Source organism: Pelophylax lessonae (assembly GCF_965119305.1).
Source record: "Pelophylax lessonae genome assembly, chromosome: 7".
NCBI classification, from domain to species: Eukaryota; Metazoa; Chordata; class Amphibia; order Anura; family Ranidae; genus Pelophylax; species Pelophylax lessonae.
The window spans coordinates 152,402,344-152,424,579 of record NC_138774.1 but is presented as its reverse complement, the minus strand read 5'-3'; the positions used below and the strand labels follow the sequence as shown (position 1 = coordinate 152,424,579).

At 38.4% G+C, this 22,236-nt stretch overlaps 2 protein-coding genes and 1 long non-coding RNA gene across 9 annotated transcripts in view; 2 read left to right on the top strand and 1 right to left on the bottom strand.

Annotated features, from left to right (window-relative positions):
- Positions 1-2,479, top strand: part of PAK3 (p21 (RAC1) activated kinase 3) — a 337,291-nt gene extending 334,812 nt beyond the window's left edge. For all 6 annotated transcript variants that reach the window (XM_082264390.1, XM_082264388.1, XM_082264392.1 and 3 more), the window contains one exon: positions 1,772-2,479. In XM_082264390.1, coding sequence (XP_082120516.1) covers positions 1,772-1,861 — 90 coding nt within the window. In that variant the 3' untranslated portion in view covers positions 1,862-2,479. The remainder of the gene's footprint in view (positions 1-1,771) is intronic.
- An 11,872-nt stretch (positions 2,480-14,351) lies between these two features.
- CAPN6 (calpain 6) overlaps positions 14,352-22,236 on the bottom strand; it is a 96,912-nt gene continuing 89,027 nt past the window's right edge. The window contains exons 12-13 of one of the 2 annotated variants that reach the window (XM_082264321.1): positions 18,416-18,549; positions 14,352-14,671 (exon numbers count right to left, since the gene is read on the bottom strand). In XM_082264321.1, coding sequence (XP_082120447.1) covers positions 14,489-14,671; positions 18,416-18,549 — 317 coding nt within the window. In that variant the 3' untranslated portion in view covers positions 14,352-14,488. The remainder of the gene's footprint in view (positions 14,672-18,415; positions 18,550-22,236) is intronic. The other variant, XM_082264322.1, reaches the window with a different exon arrangement.
- Positions 20,872-21,457, top strand: LOC309560698. The gene is made up of 3 exons (XR_014225518.1): positions 20,872-20,942; positions 21,054-21,159; positions 21,280-21,457. It is a non-coding gene; the product is annotated as an uncharacterized lncRNA (long non-coding RNA).

The following is a 22,236-nucleotide window of genomic DNA, read 5'->3' as shown; positions in this document are numbered from 1 at the left end:
AGTTCAGTAAGTAAAATAAGTATTTGATCCTCTACCAACCAACAATAATTCAGGCTCACACAGACTGGCTACAGTATGTGCTCATGTGGGACACAGATTAGTCCTGTCTATATAACAAGATGCTCCTAACAACAACTTGTTATATGTATAAAATACACCTGTCCACAGAATCTTTCTTCAATTAAAACCTCACCATCATAGGCAAGACCAAAGAGCTGGCATGGGCTACAAGATACAAGACCATCAGCAAGAAGCTTAGTGAGAAGGAGACAACTGTTAGAGCAATTAATAGCAAATGGAAGAAATACAAAATAACTCTCAATTGCCCTTGGTCTGGAGCTCCATGCAAGATTTTGCCTCATGGGGTAAGGATGACCATGAGAAAAGTGTGGGATCAGTCCAGAACTACACTGGAGGAGCTTGTGTATGATCTAAAGGCAGTTGGGACCACAGTCACCAAACAAACCATTGGTAACCCGATACGCCGCCATGGATTGAAATCCCTGCAGCGCTCGCAAGGTCCCCCTCAAGAAGGCACATATACTGGCCAATCTGAAGTTTTCCAGTGAACATCTAAATGATTCAGAGAAGGACTGGGAGAAAGTGCTGTGGTCAGATAATACCAAAATTGAGCTCTTTGGCATTAACTTGACTCGCCGTGTTTGGAGGAAGGAAAATGCTGACTATGAGCCTAAGAGCACCATCCCTACAGTCAAGCACAGAGGTGGTAACATTATGTTTTGGGGCTGTTTCTCTGCTAAAGGTATAGGCCGACTTTGCCGCATTGAGGGCCCACTGACAGGGCCATGTATGTAAAATCTTAGATGAGAACATTCATTCATCCCTCAGCCAGAACACTGAAGATGGGTCGTGGATATGTGTTCCAGCATGACAATGACGCAAAACATACCACCAATGCAGCAAAAGGGTGGCTCAAGAAGAAGCACTTTAAGGTCATGGAGTGCCCTAGCCATTCTCCAGGCTTTAATCCTATAGAAACTTTATGGAGGGAGCTGAAACTTCAAGCTGCCAAGAGAGAGCCAAGCAAGATACCTTAAGGGTTTAGAGAAGATCTGTAAAGAAGTCAAGTTTTTTTTCTTTCTTTCTTTTAATCAGATAAAGGTTTATTGAGATGTCACAAATTTGTACAACCAGACATTAAAAGTACATGTAGTTCACATTGGATATCAATTCAGCATACCAGTATTGTAGTTCACATCACGGGAATGCTTTAAGCACACTTTTAAGCAGTATGTAGGGTCATGCACAACCGAAACACTAAGGTCACCATAACAAAGCAAGTATACCTGCTTTACCAGCTAAATTAAATATATCCATTTTTGTGATAACCTTTTTCACAAAAATAACCTGTCCATTACTAAATTAGCTGGGGCCAAATCAGGAGAAGCCAAACTAACCCCATACCTTCTACAATTTGGAAAAGCTGCCACTAAGTCAAGTTTTGCTTGGAGATCAAATACCTATTTTACTCACTGAACTGAACTAAGACTCAAATTATAAAATTTGTATCGTGTTTTTTCTGGATTTTTGGTTAATATTCTGTCTCAATCATTTAAAATACACCTATGATACAATTACAGATTTTTTGTAAGTGTGTAAACTTACACAATTTTCAAGTGATCAAAAAATTATTTTTCCACTGTAGATGTGAATGCATTCTTACTGCAGCATATAAGTCTTTTTGAATGTATTCATATTTCCATACCAGGATGTTAGGATGATGTTCAATGGATTCATCTTTTTCTTTCAGCATTCATTTTTAAAACTAGCCAAGCCTCTTTCTAGCCTGACTCCACTGATCATAGCAGCAAAGGAAGCCATTAAGAACAGCAGCCGCTAGCTACGGTGGACACAAAGCTGTAGCCTCTGCATTAGAACACAGAACTCGCAGAATCGGAAAACCTCATCCCCTCACACAGCAGGATTAACAAGCTAACCAGCTACTGTCGTGGGGAGACATGACCCACCATGATGCACCTACTCGTGTCTTCTACCTGCCCTTATGGATTCCGTAAACTTTTTTTCCTTTGTTTTGTAAGTAGGAACAGGACTACAACATTCAACTCGGCACGTTGGAAATTGGTGCTGCACGTCCGCACGTTGATCCCCTGCAGAGATTTTCCATAGATGGGTTGTACTTTCATAAGGAACAAATAATTTAACATCTGCCTTTTTTTTTCTTTTGCTTTCTATTGAAAGAAACAAAAAACTGAAAAAAAAAAAAAAGAAAAATCACACTGCATTTTCAAATATGCAGCAGCGTTGACAAGTCTGTTGGTCTGTATAGACCTTACCATCCATTTACTCTGATAGTCTTATTTCCCTGTTTGCAGCACAGGGTCGGTTTACTTACGGTACGATTTTGCATGTGAGAGTAACCACTCTACAGGGGAAGGTACACCTTGATGCAAGAGAGCCATAAAAATTAAAGTTACATCGCCCAAAACAATAGGGTACAAAGAGGATGTAGTATGCCTTTGCACCAAAGTGGTTAGCATACAAGGATTGTGGCATTTAGTTTCTTACATAGCATAGTGATATGTAATTTTTCCATTGGTTGACCAGGTTAATCCCATCAGCACAACAGTCATATAAGCCTTGTTGGCTAAAAAACAATGTTCTTTGGTTCTGTGCTGCACAGTCAAAGCCATTTTAAGGCCTGAATCAATATTTTAAAATGGATAACTTTCAATTCATGAGTCGATTTGGGCATCATATGGAAGAATGTGTGTTGTTCAATTCAGCCACTCGTAAATGTATGTGTAATGAAGGAGCATAGTGATATGTTACACACTGGTTCAATCCATAAAATTGTTCTTACGATTATGTGGCTTAGGCAGTAAAGTAGTGCAGATAGAAACAATATTGTGAAAAGTGTCACAAACTATAGCAACCAATCAAATTCCTCTGAACTGATCCAGCTACAGAAAATTAAAAAGTACTTGGTTGTTTGGTTTATTTCTCTTTACACATTATTCTTACTCCTTGTACTTTGATATTGAACAAGCTTGCTACGTTATGTTAATTTTTGTATATAATGGGGTTAAAAGTGCCAATAAAGCAAAATGGTCTATTTCCCATGTACAAACAATAGATATAAATATTATACACCCCTTATTGGAGTGTATACACAAAACACCTTTTCTTTCCTTGGCTCTAAAACCTTCACAATGAATGAGTCCCATTACTGAATCATTATTTTCTTGGATAGTCATTTTAAAGAGGAACTTCATTCCCCCCCTGCTCTTTTAACACCTCTTTTTGTTATGGTGGGTTGTCCATGATTCACATACTAACCTGTGAAGGGGATCCAGCTTTGTCCTGCTGCGAAGACTTGCTCAGCTGCCACAGCTCGGGACCCCCACCCCCATGTTGGCCCTGCTCAGGATCAGGGGCTGGCTGCCTCTTCCAGGTTTATGCAACCATCCCCTAATGCTTTTTTTTTTTAGCTCTGCTTCAGACATTGACATGACAAATTCACTCTACCATTCACCACTGAGAGTTGTGTTTAGAAAAAAAAAAGGTATACTGAAGTTGGAATTGCAATATATATCTCTTTAGTCTGCAAAGAGCACTCATATGTAAGTAAAATGCAAGAAACAAAACGAATCATTGAAATCCTAATGCTGTTCAGGAATATTGTAATTATGCTAACGTCAGAAAGTCAACTTTATTTACCTTCATTTAAATGTCAAGTGATCTAATGCTGCTACATTCCAGGAAGCTCCTCAAATGTGCTTCTTGGTGGGTGTACTTCCTCAGGTTGTGTGATTAAGTACTGGACAACTTCTCTTCTCTATGTTTTAGAGGCAGTCCGGTTTTAATAGTGGGTACGATTGAGATTTCCTGCCCTTCGTATTCTAATGTCATAGCAGTAGGTGTTCCCAGGACAACAGATTACTGGCAACAAGGCCGTTTCAAAGCAGCAATTTATCTTTATACAAGTACTATGCCTGGATGAAAAACAAAAACAAACGGTAGTGATTAAGGTTGAAATGCATTTTTAGGCTTTAGGGAAGGCTACCTTTAAAGATCATCTCTTAGCAGCTTTATGAAATTTGACTTGTAAAAGCTGTTTATGATTGGTTGCTATGGATTGCTAGTCAACCTTAATCTTTGCAGTGAGTTATGAAACAAAGTTCTTAATCTCTTTGGGGCAGTTTTTGATCTGATATTGCTATGTAGCACTGGAATGGATTTATGCTTGAAAGCCAAAGACACTGGCAGTCTATTGAATGGGCTTTTGCAACTAGGGCAAGTTTTAAAATGTTAAATGTTTTACCATTGTCAAGTCTTTAGCTTCAGCTAAGTGGCTGTGTCTAAAGTTTATAACCATGACATGCCTGGATGACGTAAGTGGCCTTAAGTAGGGATTTGTTAGTGCCGTGATCCTTTTAGTTATGCATGATTTGATTGGGTTCTTACTATGATGGGATAAGTTATTAAGCTATAACATGAGCTGGATTTATACAGTAAGGCAGTGCAAAGAGAGGTGATATGAAAAGCACTTCAACCTATAACAACCAATCAAAGCTTATTCTAGCGGATCATTGGAGAAGATTTTTAAGGTGTCGCCATATATTGAAGTATTTAAGCATGAAACGGTTTAGTGCTTCAAATAAAAAGGAATAACACTGGTAGGTATCATCCCCAATAATTAAACACAAAACAAAAAACCCCATGGGGCAAAAAAAAAAAAGGAACAGCATGGGGCCAGGTATAACTAGAGTCCCATTTTGTTCTTAATAAATCCTTGCCTCTATTAGACCAAAGGGTATTGAAGGTGCAAATCCCTAATGATTTAAAGTTTGGACAACATATGGAATGGGGCTTCAAAGGCACCAAACTTAAGTACAATGATTATAAATATACAGCAAAGTTTTTTTTGTTTTTTTTTTATTAATATACACCATTAAAAAGGGACCAAAAGGTCCAGTAGTTTTAATAAAAACTTGCATGCACAAAACAAGCAATCAATGTATTGAGAACTGCCACACAGAGCATCTTTAACACATGAAGTATGTCTATCTTATAAGAGTGGGCTCCAACACCTTTCAACTGTAGAAAGTATGAGTCTTCATGGGTGGAAATAATATTATTATTATTTTATAACCTAGGATGAAATAGGATGAGTGCATTTCCAAGGAGAACCTCAAGGTGTAAATTTGGTATGGTACAAAGGCTACCCATACTTTCACCTCAGGAGAACCAGTCCACAGGTGAAAATGATGTAGCCAAATATTAGAAGATATTAGACCAAATGGGACTAGCAAAGACTCAGAGGGGATGTAGACTGACACATCTAGGGTAATAGTGGTAAAGCCATATTCGTTCAAAGGAAGCATATAGTAAAGGAGGTCAGACCCCTGGGAAGCTTGCTAATATTGCCTAAGAGCCAAAAAAAATGTAAATATGAAACCCATGGGGAGGTCTTAAGCATCTCCAAAAATTCCCCTTGCCAACCAGTATACAAGAGAATCATCTAATTGTGTTCTGTTTTTTTCCCCCATGAATTCCTTTGTTTAATGCCATACATTTAACATTATTATTGCTCTTTGCACAACTTTACAAAGTGATTGAATAAAAAGTAAGTCACAATATTGGCTGAAGGATCTTGAACCTCTAAATGCTATGTTTAATGTGAAATACATAGATGGTCTAAATGGGTAGCAATTTATGGTCATTGGTGCAGCTCTTCATTTTGTCACATGGGATTATATAAAATATAAAAGCCTCTAATAATTTCCAATGTATCTGGAAGCTCCTTATTCCTGGAAGCACACTATATACAGAGCCTCATATTCTAGACCAGTCAGCACGAAGCCATTGCCTTTCCTGAAGCCACATTGCACAATTGCCATTCAACAGTCAAAAGTAATAGCCTAATTTCCCAGTAAAGGCTCTTGCATTAAACCAATTAATATTAAAAGTTAGACATTTTTTTTTATCCTGACTGCTTGATGGAAAGGGTCGTACATATTTGTATAATGGATTAAATGGAATGTGATAAGAGACCAATTTAAATTTGACAGGGGCTGGAACAGGGGTAGTTTACCCCCGAAATGGAAGGTTTTTCTTTCTTTCTTCTTTTTTTTTTTTTTTTTACTATAATCCAATCTCAATTGCTTTCATTTATTTTTCCACTGAAACAGTTGCAATTCATTGTAGTTCATGCTTTAGATCTTCACTTCTGTTTTGGAGTTGTGATTGGCTGTATCAATAGCCTGTTAGATATCTGTGACATCCATCACTGTTAAAAAGAAAGCAAAGGTCTTTTCATTGTTACGTAGAAATTGTCCTTACAGCAGAACTCCAGGCACAAATATTAAAACAGTGCTTAGTCCCGCTATACATTTTTTTTTCAATGTTATTAAATGTATGTTTAAAGTGAACCAGTAGGAAACTTAAATTAATGAAAACTAACCTGCTAAAGGTAGTTGACAGAATAAGCTGTCAACCTACAGTATATTTCAACTTTTCTCTTTTATGATCTGTAATTCTGTTACCTCAGGAGCCCTCTTAATGCAGAACTTCACCCAAAATGGAAAGTTCTGCTTTTAAAAAAAAAAAAAAAATATATATATATATCCATAAAGAGATATGTAAAGGGAAAATACTGTGAATTTGGAAAGTCTTGTACAATAATGCAAACAGTTAAAAGGATAATTCCAACTGAAACAGTTTCTTCTTCGTTGTGGATAGAGTAGGGAAGGGTTAAAATGACTCTTAAGGTTTCTATTTCCATCTCCTTTTTAGGTAGATTTACCCTAACCTCTAATACCAATGACCGCTGTCCCCATACAATAATAAAAACCTCAACCGAGTTTCTAGCCCTTTTAACCAATGTACTACAGAAGTGTTTTTGTTTGTGCCTTGTTGGAGAGATTCCCACTTCGTATCATGGTGGGCACCATGACTGGAACTGCAAATCCTGATAAATGCGAATAAAGACAGCAATAACACCCTCTCAAATCTCAAATTGCACTTAATGGGAACACATAGTAGCCTGGAGAGGACACTTCATGTATGCCTAAAATCACAAAATGCATAAAAAAACCCTAACAAGAACGTTTACAGAATAGGCTTTTTTCAGCCCTCCAAAAAAGGTAATTTATTTAAAAGAACTGCTTAAAACATATACAGATTGGTATTGCCATATATCTACACAAAATGAGGTAGTGCTACTTGGCAGCTATATATTTTTCCGCTGTGTATTGTTCTATGTTATTAACCATTTAAGGTTAAAATTGGATCAGGGCTTGGGTTGATAGTGTTTCATTTGCAACAAGTTATAGGAATGCAGGAGGAGGTCAACTGAAGGTCAAAGTCATCTGTCAGTCAATTCTGAACATTCTCAGACGCCTCTTAAATTGATGCCATTATTAAAAGCCCAAAACCCATTAAAATAGAGCCTAAAGCTGGATACACACTATACAACTTTTGTTGGTAGATTTCCTTTGGATTTACCATCAACTATGTAGTTAGTGCAAGGGCGGGCCAGATTGCATATAAATGAAAAGTGTTTAGGTCTGACCTCATATTATATGGTTTTGGAAAGTCTAAAGGAAAAAATCTAAAGAAAATTGTATAGTGTGTATCCAGCTTAACACTGATGGTTCACAGATTTTTTTTCTATAGGACAACTGAGCAAGAAGACAGCAGTGTGCTAGAAAATATTTCTGATTTAGGTTTTTCACATTTATTTTTTGGTAAGCTTTAAAATCTTGACATAGTTTTCCAAAATGTTCTTGCATAAAGCGGTACGCAAGTTTAAAGGGAATTTGTACTTCTAGAGCAATATGCAGACTGCCAAAATTGAAGTTTCCTTCTGAAATTGTTTGTTGCCAAGCCTCATGCCTATATGATGACTTTAGTACGTAGTCCCTGATCAAATGGAGGTATAAAGATTAGTTCTGACTTCTCTGGCTGCATACATTTTATTAGGTCTTTGACTTTACAAGCATCAAGGTCAGAGCCTGACAGGCATCTAGCATTTTCAAAAGATCCAACTATGGGAGCCTACATTGTTTTCAGAGATGGGTTTTACTTATTAAATATTGTCTATCAAATTGTTAGTCTGCAGAAATCCATATTTGAAAGATGTAGGTGGGAGGTGCCATCTCTGAAACTGTTTTACTTAATATAAGTTTAAGTCCATATTGTATTTTACAATGACTCGGTTAGGTAGCTGAAACACAAAAAAGGTCTCAGGTGAACACTGGCGGGTGAATGGAAAACATGCATGCACACCAAAGGTTTAAGAGACCAAGAGTATTTTTTTCATCGTAGAAGTCCAAAGTTAAGAAGCCAAACATTTTTGGGGGGGCTTTAACCTCCCTGGCGGTATGATTGTTTCAGATTTTAGGTGCTGAAAGCGGTACCATTATTTTGCATGGAAATCTGTTCTGTACATTTTAAAACTCACCTTCCCCTGCGATCCCCCGCCGTCCTCCCGCTTTCTGCTCGGCAGATGCTGGCACCTGTCTTCCGGTTCCCTTCCCTGTGAGTGTTGCGATGCAGGGGGGTGGAACCGGAGGCAATTTCAAGAATGTAAATGCACAAATGACATGATACAAAGTTGTGATCCTAACGGATTACACTGTATCATGCCATTTCACCACAGGATTTCACCTGGTGACTTTTTCAGTGCTCTGCCTGTTCTTTTCCAGTTCTTTGTGCCTGGAAAATTGAGAACGACCATGATTCTTTTTGTGCAAAAGCGCTTTTTAGACGAACTGGAAAACAGCGACAGCGAAACGGAGTTACTTGAAGAACTGAACGATAGCGATTCGTAGGAAAATTTGTCATCCGGTACGGAAAGTGACGACGGTGACGATTCTGATGTCTCTTTCTGGCTCATAGCTCTGTTGGAAATTGTGAAGAATCATTTGATGTACTTCCCAAATTCCACAAGCTATGTGCCAGAAAGAGACATCAGAATCGTCACTGTCGTCACTTTCCGTATCTGATGACAAATTTTCCCATGAATCGCTATTGTTCAGTTCTTCAAGTAACTCCGTTTCGCTGTCGCTGTTGTTCCAGTTCGTCTAAAAGCGCTTTTGCGCAAAAGAAACGCTTTTTGGACGCCATGGTCGTTCAAAATTTTCCAGGCACAAAGCACTTCCGTTAGGATCAGAGCTTTGTATCATGTCATTTGTGTATTTACACTTTTGAATTTGCCGCCGGTTCCTCCCCCCTGCGTCGCAACGCTTGCAGGGAAGAGAACCGGAGGGCAAGTGCCGGCAATCGGCCGTGCACAGAGCGGGGAGAGAGTGGAAGGACGGCCGGGGATCGCAGGGAAGGTGAGTAACATTGTGGGGTAATCCCGAGTGTGGCTCGGGGTTACCGCTTTTGGTACTGAAAATTAACCCCTAGCCACACTCAGGAAGACCGCCAAGGAGGTTAAGGGCTTAAACTGCTATTTTGAATAGAATGCTAGACTAGTGTGAGTTACTTGAGGGTTAATTCAACTCAGGAATAAACTGGCTCTTTAAATCTAAATCTAAAATGATGCTTTAGCAGCTGGTTTTATAGGAGGGCTGTTTTAACAATATTTTGGATTTAAAAAGCCATGGTTTTCCTGAGTTGAATAAAACCCTCTGCTAGCCCACACAAGTCCAACATTTTATTCAAATTAGCAGTATAACCCCTGATGAAGGAGAACCACAACCTTCTGTTTGGAAGTCTATGCTGTAGTAGAGTTCTGTATTATGTTAGCCATGAATTAATGCAGAAAGTTTGGAGTTTTTTTATTAACTAACCTAAGTTTATAAGGATGCAAGCTTTTTGGTTAGCTTACATCTCTTGTTCAGGCTTTACACATTTTTGATGAATGGTTCAGAAACCCATATATTATACACAAGGTTACAAGGAGGAGCAATGACATGTACATTTTTTTTCCAAACTCAAAAATGTTTTTCTTAACACAGAAGTGCGAAAAGGCTTTTGTACAAAACGAGACACAATCTTAGAATTTAGATGTGTTTATATTCTTGGTCCCCCAATCATTTGGTGTGCTGCTTTTGCGTTCCCTGCACCTTACATTAGGTAATGGTTGACTTCATGTAATAAACAAAGCAATTTGTTGTATTTATGCAAAGAATTGTTGATAGCAGTTATTAATTAAGAAACTGATACTTGTATCCAAACTTAATATGAATTGATTCAATATAAGGAGTGCTGCACACAGATCTCATGACTGTCTGGCTCTGTCTGTATCTATGCTCAGATGATCTTTAAGTGCCCAGAAATTTGAGGGAAAAAAAGGTTCACAGATGTATGTTAAGAGAGGCACAAAGTTTGCTGTGATGTTACACCTGCAATGTAACCTATATACCTACTGAGTTTTCTAAAATACAATTTTTTGCCACTATTTAAGGAAAAAAAAATATTTTTAATCACTTTTCTTTTACTTTTGCAGATACTGGTGTTTATTTCAGGCGTTTATTTCAGGCAGTATTTTAGATGGATTGAAGGAGTTTATCATATACAGCCTATAACATAATGTATATACCTAATCTAAGGAATCCGTGCACTGCTCTTTGATTGGATTATAGAATTTCATGTTGTTAAACAATCTTACTGAGATTTTAATTTATTTATTTATTACCCACCACTTGTAATAAAACAGACCATAGGTACATTCTGTCACGGCTGCTCTTTGCAGAGGAAAAAAATTTTTTTTAAAAGGTAAATAAATGTCTATGTAGCAAACATTGATACGAGCCAAAATTGACTAACATCAGCTATAAATAAATAGCAATTTTTTTTTTCACTCCATATTGGAAACCTGCTGTTTATAAAATTTACTGTAGATACACAAGTTCTGATTTATGGTACATGCAACCTTTCTCAATTTTTTTTAAGTGGAGTGAAAAAAAAACAGGAAATAAAACTTATATAAAAATGTCTATCTCTATTCACTGTCCTTTGATCATGTGTCATGCATTGCATTATACAATAAAAAAAAATATAGCTTGTGTATGTGTGGCCATTATATCACAGAAAAAAATCAATACCCAGAATTTTAGTTTTGTAACTGACACATCTCAAACTTTCTTTGACTAGGAACAAAATCGATGAAATATATTTCACAGGGTACCTCCTATTGTCTTATTTTCCAGTACTGTGATTAGATGATTTGTCATTTTTGCAAACTTTCAAGAACAAAAAAAAACCAAGGAAATTTCGGGGGGAAATCTGGTGTTATTAATATGATATATTTCCATTGTCTCTCTAAACTGTAACACATTTGCTGTACATTCCTCTTTTTTAGGGCGTGTTATCTGTAAAATACAAAATGTGTAGTGATATCATTCTGTAACTTTTTTGAAGGAAAGTTTTTCTTTTTTAAAATTGAAATTAAGTTATTTATGTTGGATAAGCACTGAGAATACAGTATGATCTGAATACCTCAGTGACTACTTTTTATTTTTTTTTTAAACAAAAAATCTTTGCATTTTATTTTGGGAGGTTTAATTTAAATTGTGGTTGAAGCAATAGAGAAATTGAAATATGGATTGTGCATGACTGTGTCTTGAGTGTAAAAAAGAAAAAAAAATATATTGCAGTTTGAATCTGGACCTGCAGTATTGTGAATAAAAGTTAGAAATACCATTGTTTGGGGTTGTTAATTCATGGAATAACTAAAGGACATACTTAAGCAGCTAAGTGTTTCTGAATAAAGGAGAAACTGCACAACATATTTATTTGCAAACAATTGTTTATGGTTAAACATGGACAAATGTGACATATAAAATAACATGCTGCGTATAAAAATGTTAAGTGAATGCTGTCATTTCCTTGTCACCACTGTACAGAGGACCCTTGATCAGCTTACAGTATGTCATTATAGGGCAGCACCACAAACGTCACCCCAGCCATTATAGTGCACACCCACTCGGGATTAGGTACCACCTGCTAATGACTTAGTCATTCCATTTGCTATAGGCACAGTGGAAATATTTCAGGCCTATAGATTCTGCATGGGCAGAAGGCCAAATCATTACGTTAATGGAAAACCATATTCCAAGCAATAGAGTTTGGATTCACACCTTGCTTTATGGAAGGATAAATTAATGTAAATTTCAAACTCCACTAAAAGTATTTAATATGTTATAACACTTGTGTTAAACAACCTCTGTTAAATGTTCAAAAACTGTCAAATGCATTTGCCATAAGCAGACAATCCGAGTTTAGATTGCTGCAGTCGTTTCAGTTAAGAGTTTATTTATGATTGCTATGGGATACCATACTTAGTTTTTTTGCACTGCCTGCACTGAAAAAAATCGTTTATATGGTACAGAATATCAAAACACAGTTTTTTCAAGCAGGTCTCTACTGCTCAATACATTGTATACAGAAAATCAAAGACATACATTGTTGTGTTAGGAATACGACAAATTGTTTAATCCATCTAAACATAGGCCAGATTGAAAGGCTATTATCCTGTATGTGTGGGTGCTTTGTTTGACACCTTGATGGGATTATTATTAGCCTTAATCTCCCTTTTTTTTCCATTCAGTTTGTATATGAATGCAGCAGGTATGAGACTGGCACAGCCAGGTAATCTAGTGAGGGGATTTTGCCACTATATTCACCAAAAGAAAATGGTGTGTGATTTATTGCTTAAATTACACAGGTGGTTAAAATCCACTTTGTAAAGAATGCCCAAAAGATGAAGGATATCAGCAGAGCCTCACCTTATAGCCACGGCTTCCAATAACATCTCTATAGTGATGACATCCAAATTAATCTCTCTACTCCACACCTCAACCCTTCAGTCTCCTGACTGCATGTCGCATCACTTCCTCAAACGCAATCTTTCCAAAACATAGCTGTATTACTGATCCTGTTGGAGAAGTCACAGCAGAGGCGTAGGGGAATATTTTGAGCTATCAATTCCTCCCCTTATGGTATTAGGTGTAATGCTGGACCCTGATCTGCCCTTTTCATCCCAAATCCAGTTAATGCCCAAATCTTGTAGACTTCATCTCCATCATATCTCCAAAATACCCCCCTTTTTTAAAAAAATTAAACCACCAAGCAAGTAATTCCTTTATTTCTCTCCTTGACTATTGCAACTCCCTCCTTATAGGTCTATCTTTATGCAGGCTCTATCTGCTTCAGTCAATCATGAGCCCTGCTGCCAGACTCATTCACCATACCAACTGCTCAGTGTCCATTACCCCTCTCTCTGCCAATCCTTCCATTGGCTTCCGAATGCGAAGTGAATACAATTGAAAATACAACATACAAAACAATTTACAACTTTGCCCCAAGCTACATTACTGATCCTGTCTCAGTATATCACCCAAACCATTTTCTCTATACCTCCCAAGACCCCCACTCTCTAGCTCTGTTTTCTCCTCCTCCCTTGCTCAAGGACTTCTCCAGAGTCTATCCCATCCTCTGGAATTCTTTACCTTTGTCCACTTTTAGGTAATCCCTGACAACTCATCTATTGAGGGAAGCCTATCCTGCCTTCAGCTAACAACTGGATCTTTTATTTCTCCCATCAGTTCATCCCTCACAGTTGTTACCTTTTGTTCCACTTGCCTTTCCCTTAACTCTTGGTAGCAGAGCCATCCTAACCTTTTTTTTTTTTTTTTATGGAATCGTGTTGTAAATGTACTATCTCCCTCTATAATGTAAAGCACTATGCAAACTGTTGGTGCTATATAAATCTTACATAATAATAAAATTTCCTTGTAAATCCTGCATAATAATTAAATAAAATGTCCTTGTAAAGTGAACAACCAACTTGCTCTTAGTAAATCAGCCAACAAGTGTTCACTAGAAATGATCCTTTAACAATAGCAAACAGAAATGTGTAGAAGCATATAACTAACGTTTAAGGCCTGACAGTGTACATATATATATATATATATATATATATATATATATATATATATACATAATTGCATGTTCTCATAGGTTTCTATAAACAGTATACTGTTAGTTCTTTTATGACATGGAGAAATGCAATATTTGTACGTATTTTGTGAAAGCTATAGTTATCCATAGTTCTAGACTGTTTTCGTTCATCGAAAATCTAGCCGATTTCTCTTCTCCTCTGTTCTCTTCCACTGCGGCTATTGTATTTTGACAGCCGGCTCTAGCCTGATTGGATGTATCCAGGCAAACAATTTTCTGCCCAGCTCCTTTGACTTTTTAATCGAGGGAGGTTGAGCAGGATAGGGACGAGAGGGCCACTTACTAATCAAATTTCAGCCAGTTCTTTAGGAATGGTCTGAAATTTAGCAATGTATGGTCAGCTTAATCTTGTTCTGTAGAATAATTACAAATGCAAATACTGTTGTTGGGTATGTTATATGAATGCTTCTGGTGCATAGTACAGATGCAGAACTCTAGGGCTTATACATGTGAACAGAGACAATATCTGTGAAGAGAAGCTAGACTGTCTTTAGCTTGCAGCGCTGTCTGTGGCTGGAGGATGATCTCACATTCACAGTTCAAGCAGGTCATCCGAAGAGACAACCTTGACATTTACCAGTCCTGGCATCTCCTCCGCTTCCCGACCATCCTTGTTATGCAGCTGGAGAGTCTGTTCTTCTTGTGGATCATTAGGCGATGCAGCCAGGAGCACTTGGCCCAGGAACTGGTCACACATGAACTTGCTCCTCCAGACCTGAGAGTCAAAGAATATAAAGTTGGCTTTATGTTATCTTACTGCAGCCAGCACTGTCTCAAAGCATTATAGTGAGTCATTGCCCCTGGTGTTCAGTCTATGCTGATTCAGTAAACAATTCTAGGAAAGCACAAAGAATGCCATGAAATGTGTTCAGTAAACAAAATGAATATTGTATATCATTTAAATTGGATAACTTAAACTATTTACTGCTGAATATAAATTAACTGTGCTAGGAACTGCACAACAGAGTTTTATTGTTAAATGGTGAAATATACTAATATAAACCTTTTTAAAATTACTGTCTGCAGCCAAAAATCATTACTCAATAAGTATTGAAGCAGGGAAACCCCTTGCTATATGCACTATAAAGAAGGCAAAGCCTATGAATGTTCGGATCTATCTAAAATTCACAACCCAAGGAACTATCTACATGCTATAAAGATGCTGTGTACCAGATATTATACTTTTAACGAATAGCATTAATCCTTACAGTTTTAATATTAATGATATGGATAATTTGAATACTGCACAAAAGAAAACAATGATTGATGCCAATATAGAGGGCCCAAAGAGAACTCTCCATCAAGTTTGAATTTGCTTTAGAAAAAAATGACAGTGTATCTGAACAAAAAAAATGTAAAATTATTGCACCTTACGAGTTAGATGTGGTGGCTGCATTCGTTTGCTTTTTGTTTTTTTTAACCTCATGATCCTACCCGTAACATATTTTCTGTCCCACGCTTTATCATACTGTATCTATGGAGAAGCAGCATTGCCATGTTAGGACCGGTATGTCAACACTACAGAACACACCCCTCTACCCCATAAAATAAGGGGGAGGTATCCTGTAGTCTAGGATAGATCGGGGTAGGTTTTGAATTGGGGACAATGCAATACTCTGCAGAAGCTGAGAGCACCAGAAGCTAACAGCCTGCTAGCTTTCTGGCAGGACCAACAGGTGTTTTGACACATTTTATACAGTCGGGTCCAAAAATATTGGGACATCGACACAATTCTAATCTTTTTGGCTTTATTCACCACCACAATGGATTTGAAATGAAACGAACAAGATGTGCTTTAACTGCAGACTTTCAGCTTTAATGTGAGGGTTTTTACATTCAAATCCACAAGGTTTAGGGGTGTGTCTATAGGAATGTTTAACCATTTTTCCAGAAGCGCATTTGTGAGGTCAGGCACTGATGTTAGATGAGAGGTCCTGGCTAGCAGTCTCCGCTCAAATTCATCCCAAAGGTGTTCTACCGGGATGAGGTCAGGACTCTGTGCAGGCCAGTCATATTCCTCCACTCCCAAACTCGCTCATCCAGGTCTTTATGGACCTTGCATTGGTCCAAATAATTTGGTGGAGGGGGGATTATGGTGTGGGGTTGTTTTTCAGGGATTGGACTTGCCCCCTTAGTTTCAGTAAAGGGAACGCTTAAGGCGTGAGCATAGCAAGATATTTTGGACAATTTCATGCTTTCAATTTTGTGAAAACAGTTTGGGGATGGCCTCTTCCTGTTCCAACATGACAGCGCAATACCAGAATAAAATTTTAAAAAATCCCTGATCACCCCCCCCCCCCCAGAGTAGTACAGTGCCACTGTGGTGACACTGAGCTGCTCTGGTGACAGGATGCAAGAAAACATTTGAAAAGAATAGAATTACTTTTCTTTTTTTTTTTTACAAACTATTATTTTCTATTCCATTTCTTTAACTTCTAATATATTATAATATTTTATTTTCTATTCTGTTCTGTTTTATTCTATTGTATTATATTCTCTTCTTCTCTTTTCTATTGTATTTCTGTTCCTAGCTCCGGGGAGCCGGAGCTAGATTGCACCTTGAGTATACCCTACTTAGAATCTGGACCTGAGGACTGGACATTTATCCTCTATGCTCAAAAACTGGTGATTTACCACAAACACCATCACCTATGAGGATCTCTAGCTAAAAGCCCCACCATATCATCCATTTTGGGGACTACATGTTCCAGACTTGTATTAAGGCCAGGGTTTGGATCTCTAAGGCCTCGGTGCTACCTGCCACCTCCATAGAGGTGGCATTATTTCCTCTTCTATGCCTCTGAAACATAATGATATTGCACACTATTTTATGATGGGCAAGAGTAAAGATTCTTTCAAAGTTTGTTTTTAAACAAACATGGCATGCCTACATACAACACTTGATTGACTATATGATACTTCTCATACCCCTGATAAGAGACGTGAACTCTCCGAAACGCTTCCGGTGAAGGAAGATTCATCATATTTTTATACATTTTATAGTTGGTGTAACAGTAACCTAGTTATGTGTAAGGAGAAAAAGCCGCACTCTGAGTTGAAGATGAATAAAAATCTGTTTATTTGTATCAAAAAAATGATAAAAACATCTCAAAGTACATCCATAATAGCCAGAGACACAGGGGGGATGCACAGCGGTTGACGCGTTTCACGGAAAACGTTGCGGACTATTATGGATGTACTTTGAGATGTTTTTATCATTTTTTTGATACAAATAAACATATTTTTATTCATCTTCATCTTCAACTCGGAGTGCGGCTTTTTCTCCTTACACACACCTATTGTCTGGATTGCGGATCCTTGCCTGCACCTGTTCTTGGATGTTTTTGGGATTACTGCATCACCGGAGCGGTTTTCTTTGCCCTTGATCTGTGACTGAGTAGCCTAGTTAGCCATGTCTCTTCTTTTTATATGTTGATGTACCAATATATTCAGTTTTTACGCATTTCATGTCTCATATATATTTTTGTAATTCAAGTGGCTTAAAAGTCCCCCCCCCCCCAAAAAAAATAGGGGAATTTCTCTGTCTGTGCGCTTCTGCTGCCTGCTCCTAGTGATTCATATTACTGACTCTTAGTGATCATGTGTGCCTTTGTGCACTACTACCCATTTCCAGTTCCTCTGTTTCCATGCACAGTGAGTCAGAGGACAGCAGCCAGGGAACAGTCTGCAGTGCAACCCAGCTACACATTCAGGAGCTCTGGAGAAGACAAGGTGACTCCTTAGTCTATGCCCCTTAGCCCTTCATTGTACATATGGGCTGGGTCCTTCACCATCAGTACCAAAAGGCATATTTCCTGTCCTAGACTCCTTATCCACCCAGGCTGTGTCCTGCGTTGCCTGGGACCCCTGTGTACCTCCGTGTTCCTCATACATATTGGTACCCCTGTGTTCCTGTAAGCACATCTGCTAACAACCTGAAAGAATAGGGTTTCTGGTAAGGACAACAAAGCATAGGTACAGGAATCTCCCATGTCAGTAGACAAATAGCTAAGATCACTGTCTCTGATTCTCCCAAATTAAATTTCAGTGGAAGTGCTGCACATAAAGCTGATTTAATTAAACATGGACTCCAGCAGCAAATCTTTAATATATTTATGACATAAGTTTAGAAATACAAAATTAGCTTCATGAAAAGCCACTATTTACATGTGCCTAGGACAGCATAGACTCTGAATAGACCACATGCCACGCCTCTGCAGCCACAGTAGCCTTAGAAATAAATCTATTAACCCCCAGACAAACTCCAACCATCAAATAGAGGTTATCAAGCAGATATTTGAAAACGAGACTTCAAAATAAAAGAAATAGAAGAATTGTAATGACATTGGATCTTGAGAGAAAGAAAATATTATAATATGCCCTGAATATAAAGGGGTTTTCCACTATATAGGAGATTCAAACACTCACATTTTCTTTGCATTGTTGAACATTCTCCTACCTGAACAGCAATTGGCTTGTTTTTTCTCCTGCGGTAGAAGATTGCTTTCATGTCAAAAACAGCACTGGTCGCATTTTGATGGACTTGAGACGTGACACCCTTATGTTCACATTGTATAATGACATACAAATCTCCTAAAAAAATAGGTATAGTTATCACATTGTTTACATTTATGTAACACGTGCAATAATTTGAATGAAGAATGCAGTTATTATAGATCTGAGACTTTAAAAAAGGATGCCAGCACTTTAGAACAGAGCAGTTACCAGTAAATGTAAACAGAAAAAAACAGGTCTAGAGAACAAAAAAGACAGCCTTAAAACAAAGTGGACCAGAAAGGTTTACACTCAGCGCACATCGAGAGGAATTGGCTAGAATGCTCAGCTTTGATGTCAGGGCCACTTTACTAAAAAAAAAAAAAAAAAAAAAAAAGGCAAAGAGGACATTTGCCATTGGCCCACTCATGGCAAAGTGACAGGTTCCCTTTTTTAAGAGTGTTGTATTCGAACTCTTTGTTATATGGTGTCAGAGCTTACATGGAGTTTACTTCTTCCTCCATCAGTTGGCAGAGGACAGACCCGGTGACTGGCCCCTTAGGCCTAAGCATTGCAGCCTGGGAGGAGGTTACATGCATGCATATTCATGTTTTATGTTTTGTTCATATATTGGACGAGAAAGAAACTTTAGAACAGGGATGTTCTATGGTTTAAATGTGCTTGGAATGCACAAAACTGCATAGTGTTAGCATTTGTGTACATTTACCATTAGCTTGAATACTCCAGCTTAAAGAGGTACTCAGGAAGCTGTGATCAAAAAGGCAGGCACGGGGCAAAGGACTCATCGCCAATATTGCCCATTGTCTCCCTGCAGTTGATCTTTTCCTATTACTCATTTTCCTATTACTGTAGGTATAAATAATAAAAAGGGGCCTTTATTATCACTTTAAAAATGCTCCCTCCTGTCTCCGAACACCTATTCTGAAAAAAAAAATGGTGCTATCTCTCCAACCTTAGGAATAAATATAGACAAAATGCAGTTTAAAATTTACAAAATGTTATTAAAAGAAATCTTGTTAAAAACGATGTAATCCTAACATTTAAACCAATTTAAAGGTAGTTTGCATTTAACACCTTATGCATCCTATTCATTGCATTGTTGTGCACATGTATTTAATAAATGTGTTAAATGCAAACTACTTTGAAATCAGTTCTAATATTAGGATTACATTCTTTTTAATAAAACAAAAAGGTGCAGAACCCCGTTTTGCCAAAGGTGGACTTTACTGGCATTAGCATGAGACCAACACACCAATAGTATAAAAGTATCAAATATTTTATTATAACATGTAATAATAAAACCGAATGTTAGCATGATATCCAAAAACATAACAACAAAGATGCAATAAAATCATTGGGACAACATTAAAATAGAGGATGAGGCCCTAGTACAGCACCTCCCCTAGCTCACACATCTTTGGTGTCAGTTCCCAAAGGGGGGGTGTTTCATGCACTGGGTCGCCTCTACTGGTCGACGTGTTTCGCTCTTATGCGTAGCTTCCTCAAGACCAACTTAGGAGGAAATCCTTTTCTGTTAAACACAATAATTATATGTTACATATAGATACAATTTCATTGGTTCCTTTATATACAAACATATATTTCATATCAATATCCGTGAGTTGACAATCCCTAAGAACAGAAGACTTACAGCAAGGTCAGCTGGATCCGTAGCGGGTCATAATATGCATGTCTTATGGACGGACACAGGGACTGCAAAGTATCCCATCTATGGATGCACCACTGCAAACAGGTAATTTAAAGTTCCAAAATCACCATAGCCAGTAAAGAAGGGACAGAAAAAAATAAGAGAATATTCTGTAAGAGGACCTTCTTATATTATCTATTAATATGTTAGACTGTGTCTGGTGGATGGCTGTTCTGCCTTGGTTGGTTTGTTCCTCCATTTTCTCTCTGCCCTCCCCTGGTTGATCATCTTTTATTGGATGGGCTGGGGCTTTCTCCCGGTCAGAAGACAGGAACAAAGCGTGGACTCCGCCGCACTGAGCACCATTTTACGCATGCGCGGTGAGTTGAACACACACTGTATCGTGATGTCACAACCCGGAAGTTCCAGGTAGACGTGCGGCGCCGTGGGAACATATAAGGATCCCCCAGAAGAGATCTATCCTTCTGTCTGAACATAAGTTGATCTGGCTGTGAGGCAGTAGTATTTAGGTAAGATACCCCAGCTGCATTGGCCCTGGATTAAGAATGGGGCTATGATGTACAGATGAATGATAAAGCTGAGGCTCTGACACTTTTTGTTTCCAGCTGGGGGGGATCCTTTTCTAGGACACCGGCCAGAGGGCTCTACTAAGACAGGGTGAATATGTGTCCCCATTGCCCTGATACAAGGCATTAAGCATTGGCTCATTTCTTTGCCTCGCACCATCAACAGAAAGGATTAGTGGTCAAGGTATACACTCTATTTGATACCTGAAGGGCAGAGATCACGTTTTTAGAGACAGGTATGAGCCTAACATAATAATAGATAATATAAGATGGTAAATGTATAGCAGTTCAAGGTTTCTTTTTCTCTGTCCCTTCTATACTGGCTATGGTGATTTTGGAACTTTAAGCTAACTGTTTGCAATGGTGCATCCCTAGGTGGGATACTTTATGGTCCCTGTGTCCGCTCAAAAGACATGCATATTATGACCCGCTAAGGATCCAGCTGACCTTGCTGTAAGTCTTCTGTTCTTGGGGATTGTCAACTCACTAATATTGATATGAAATATATGTTTGAATATAAAGGAACCGATGAAATTGTATCTATATGTAACATATAATTATTGTGTTTAACAGAAAAGGATTTCCTCCTAAATTGGTCTTGAGGAAGCTACGCATTATAGCGAAATGCGTCAACCAGTAGAGGCGACCCAGTACATTAAACATCTCCCCTTTGGGAACTGACACCAAAGATGTGTGAGCTAGTGAGGTACTTTACTAGGGCCTCATCCTATATTTCAGTGTTGTCCCAATGATTTTATTGCATCTTTGTTGTGTTTTTGGATGTCATGCTAACATCTTGTTTTATTATTACATGTTAAAATTAAATATATAATACTTTTATACTAAAGTGGTCTCATGCTCGTGCCACTAAAGTCCAATTTTGGCAGAATGGGGTTTTGCATCTTTTTGTTTTAATAATATTTGGGATGTGACATAGGTAGAGGTCTCTTTATATTTGGTCCTTTTTAAAAAGATATGTTGTTTAACCACTTGCCGACCGCCGCAAGTAGATATACTGCGGCGGTCAGCCCCGGCCAGGCAGAGTGACGTATATATACGTCACTAGCCTGTGACCGGCTTGTGAGCCAATAGCGGGCGAACGCGCGCCCACCCGCCCCGTTCACTGAGGAGTCCGCGTGTGACCGGCGGACCCGATGTCCGCCGGTCACACTGCGATCGTCGGTAGAGAGGGAGAAAGGCGGGCGGCTTATGTAAACAAGCCGCCTGTCATTCTCACCTGTGTAAAAATGGAGATCAGACGGTTCTACTATGTAGAACCGTTGATCTCTGTTTTTACAATAGTAGACATGTCCCATCACAGTTAGAAACACGCCCCTAGGACACACTTAACCCCTCCCTCTCCAATACAGTTAACCCCTTCCCTGCCAGTGTCATTTTTGCAGTAACAGTGCATATGTATAGCACTGATTACTGCAGTAATGTCACTGGTAACCCCAAAAGTTTCAAAAATGTCAGTCAAGGGTCCGATCTGTCCGCCACAATGTCGCAGTCCCGCAAAAAAAATCGCAG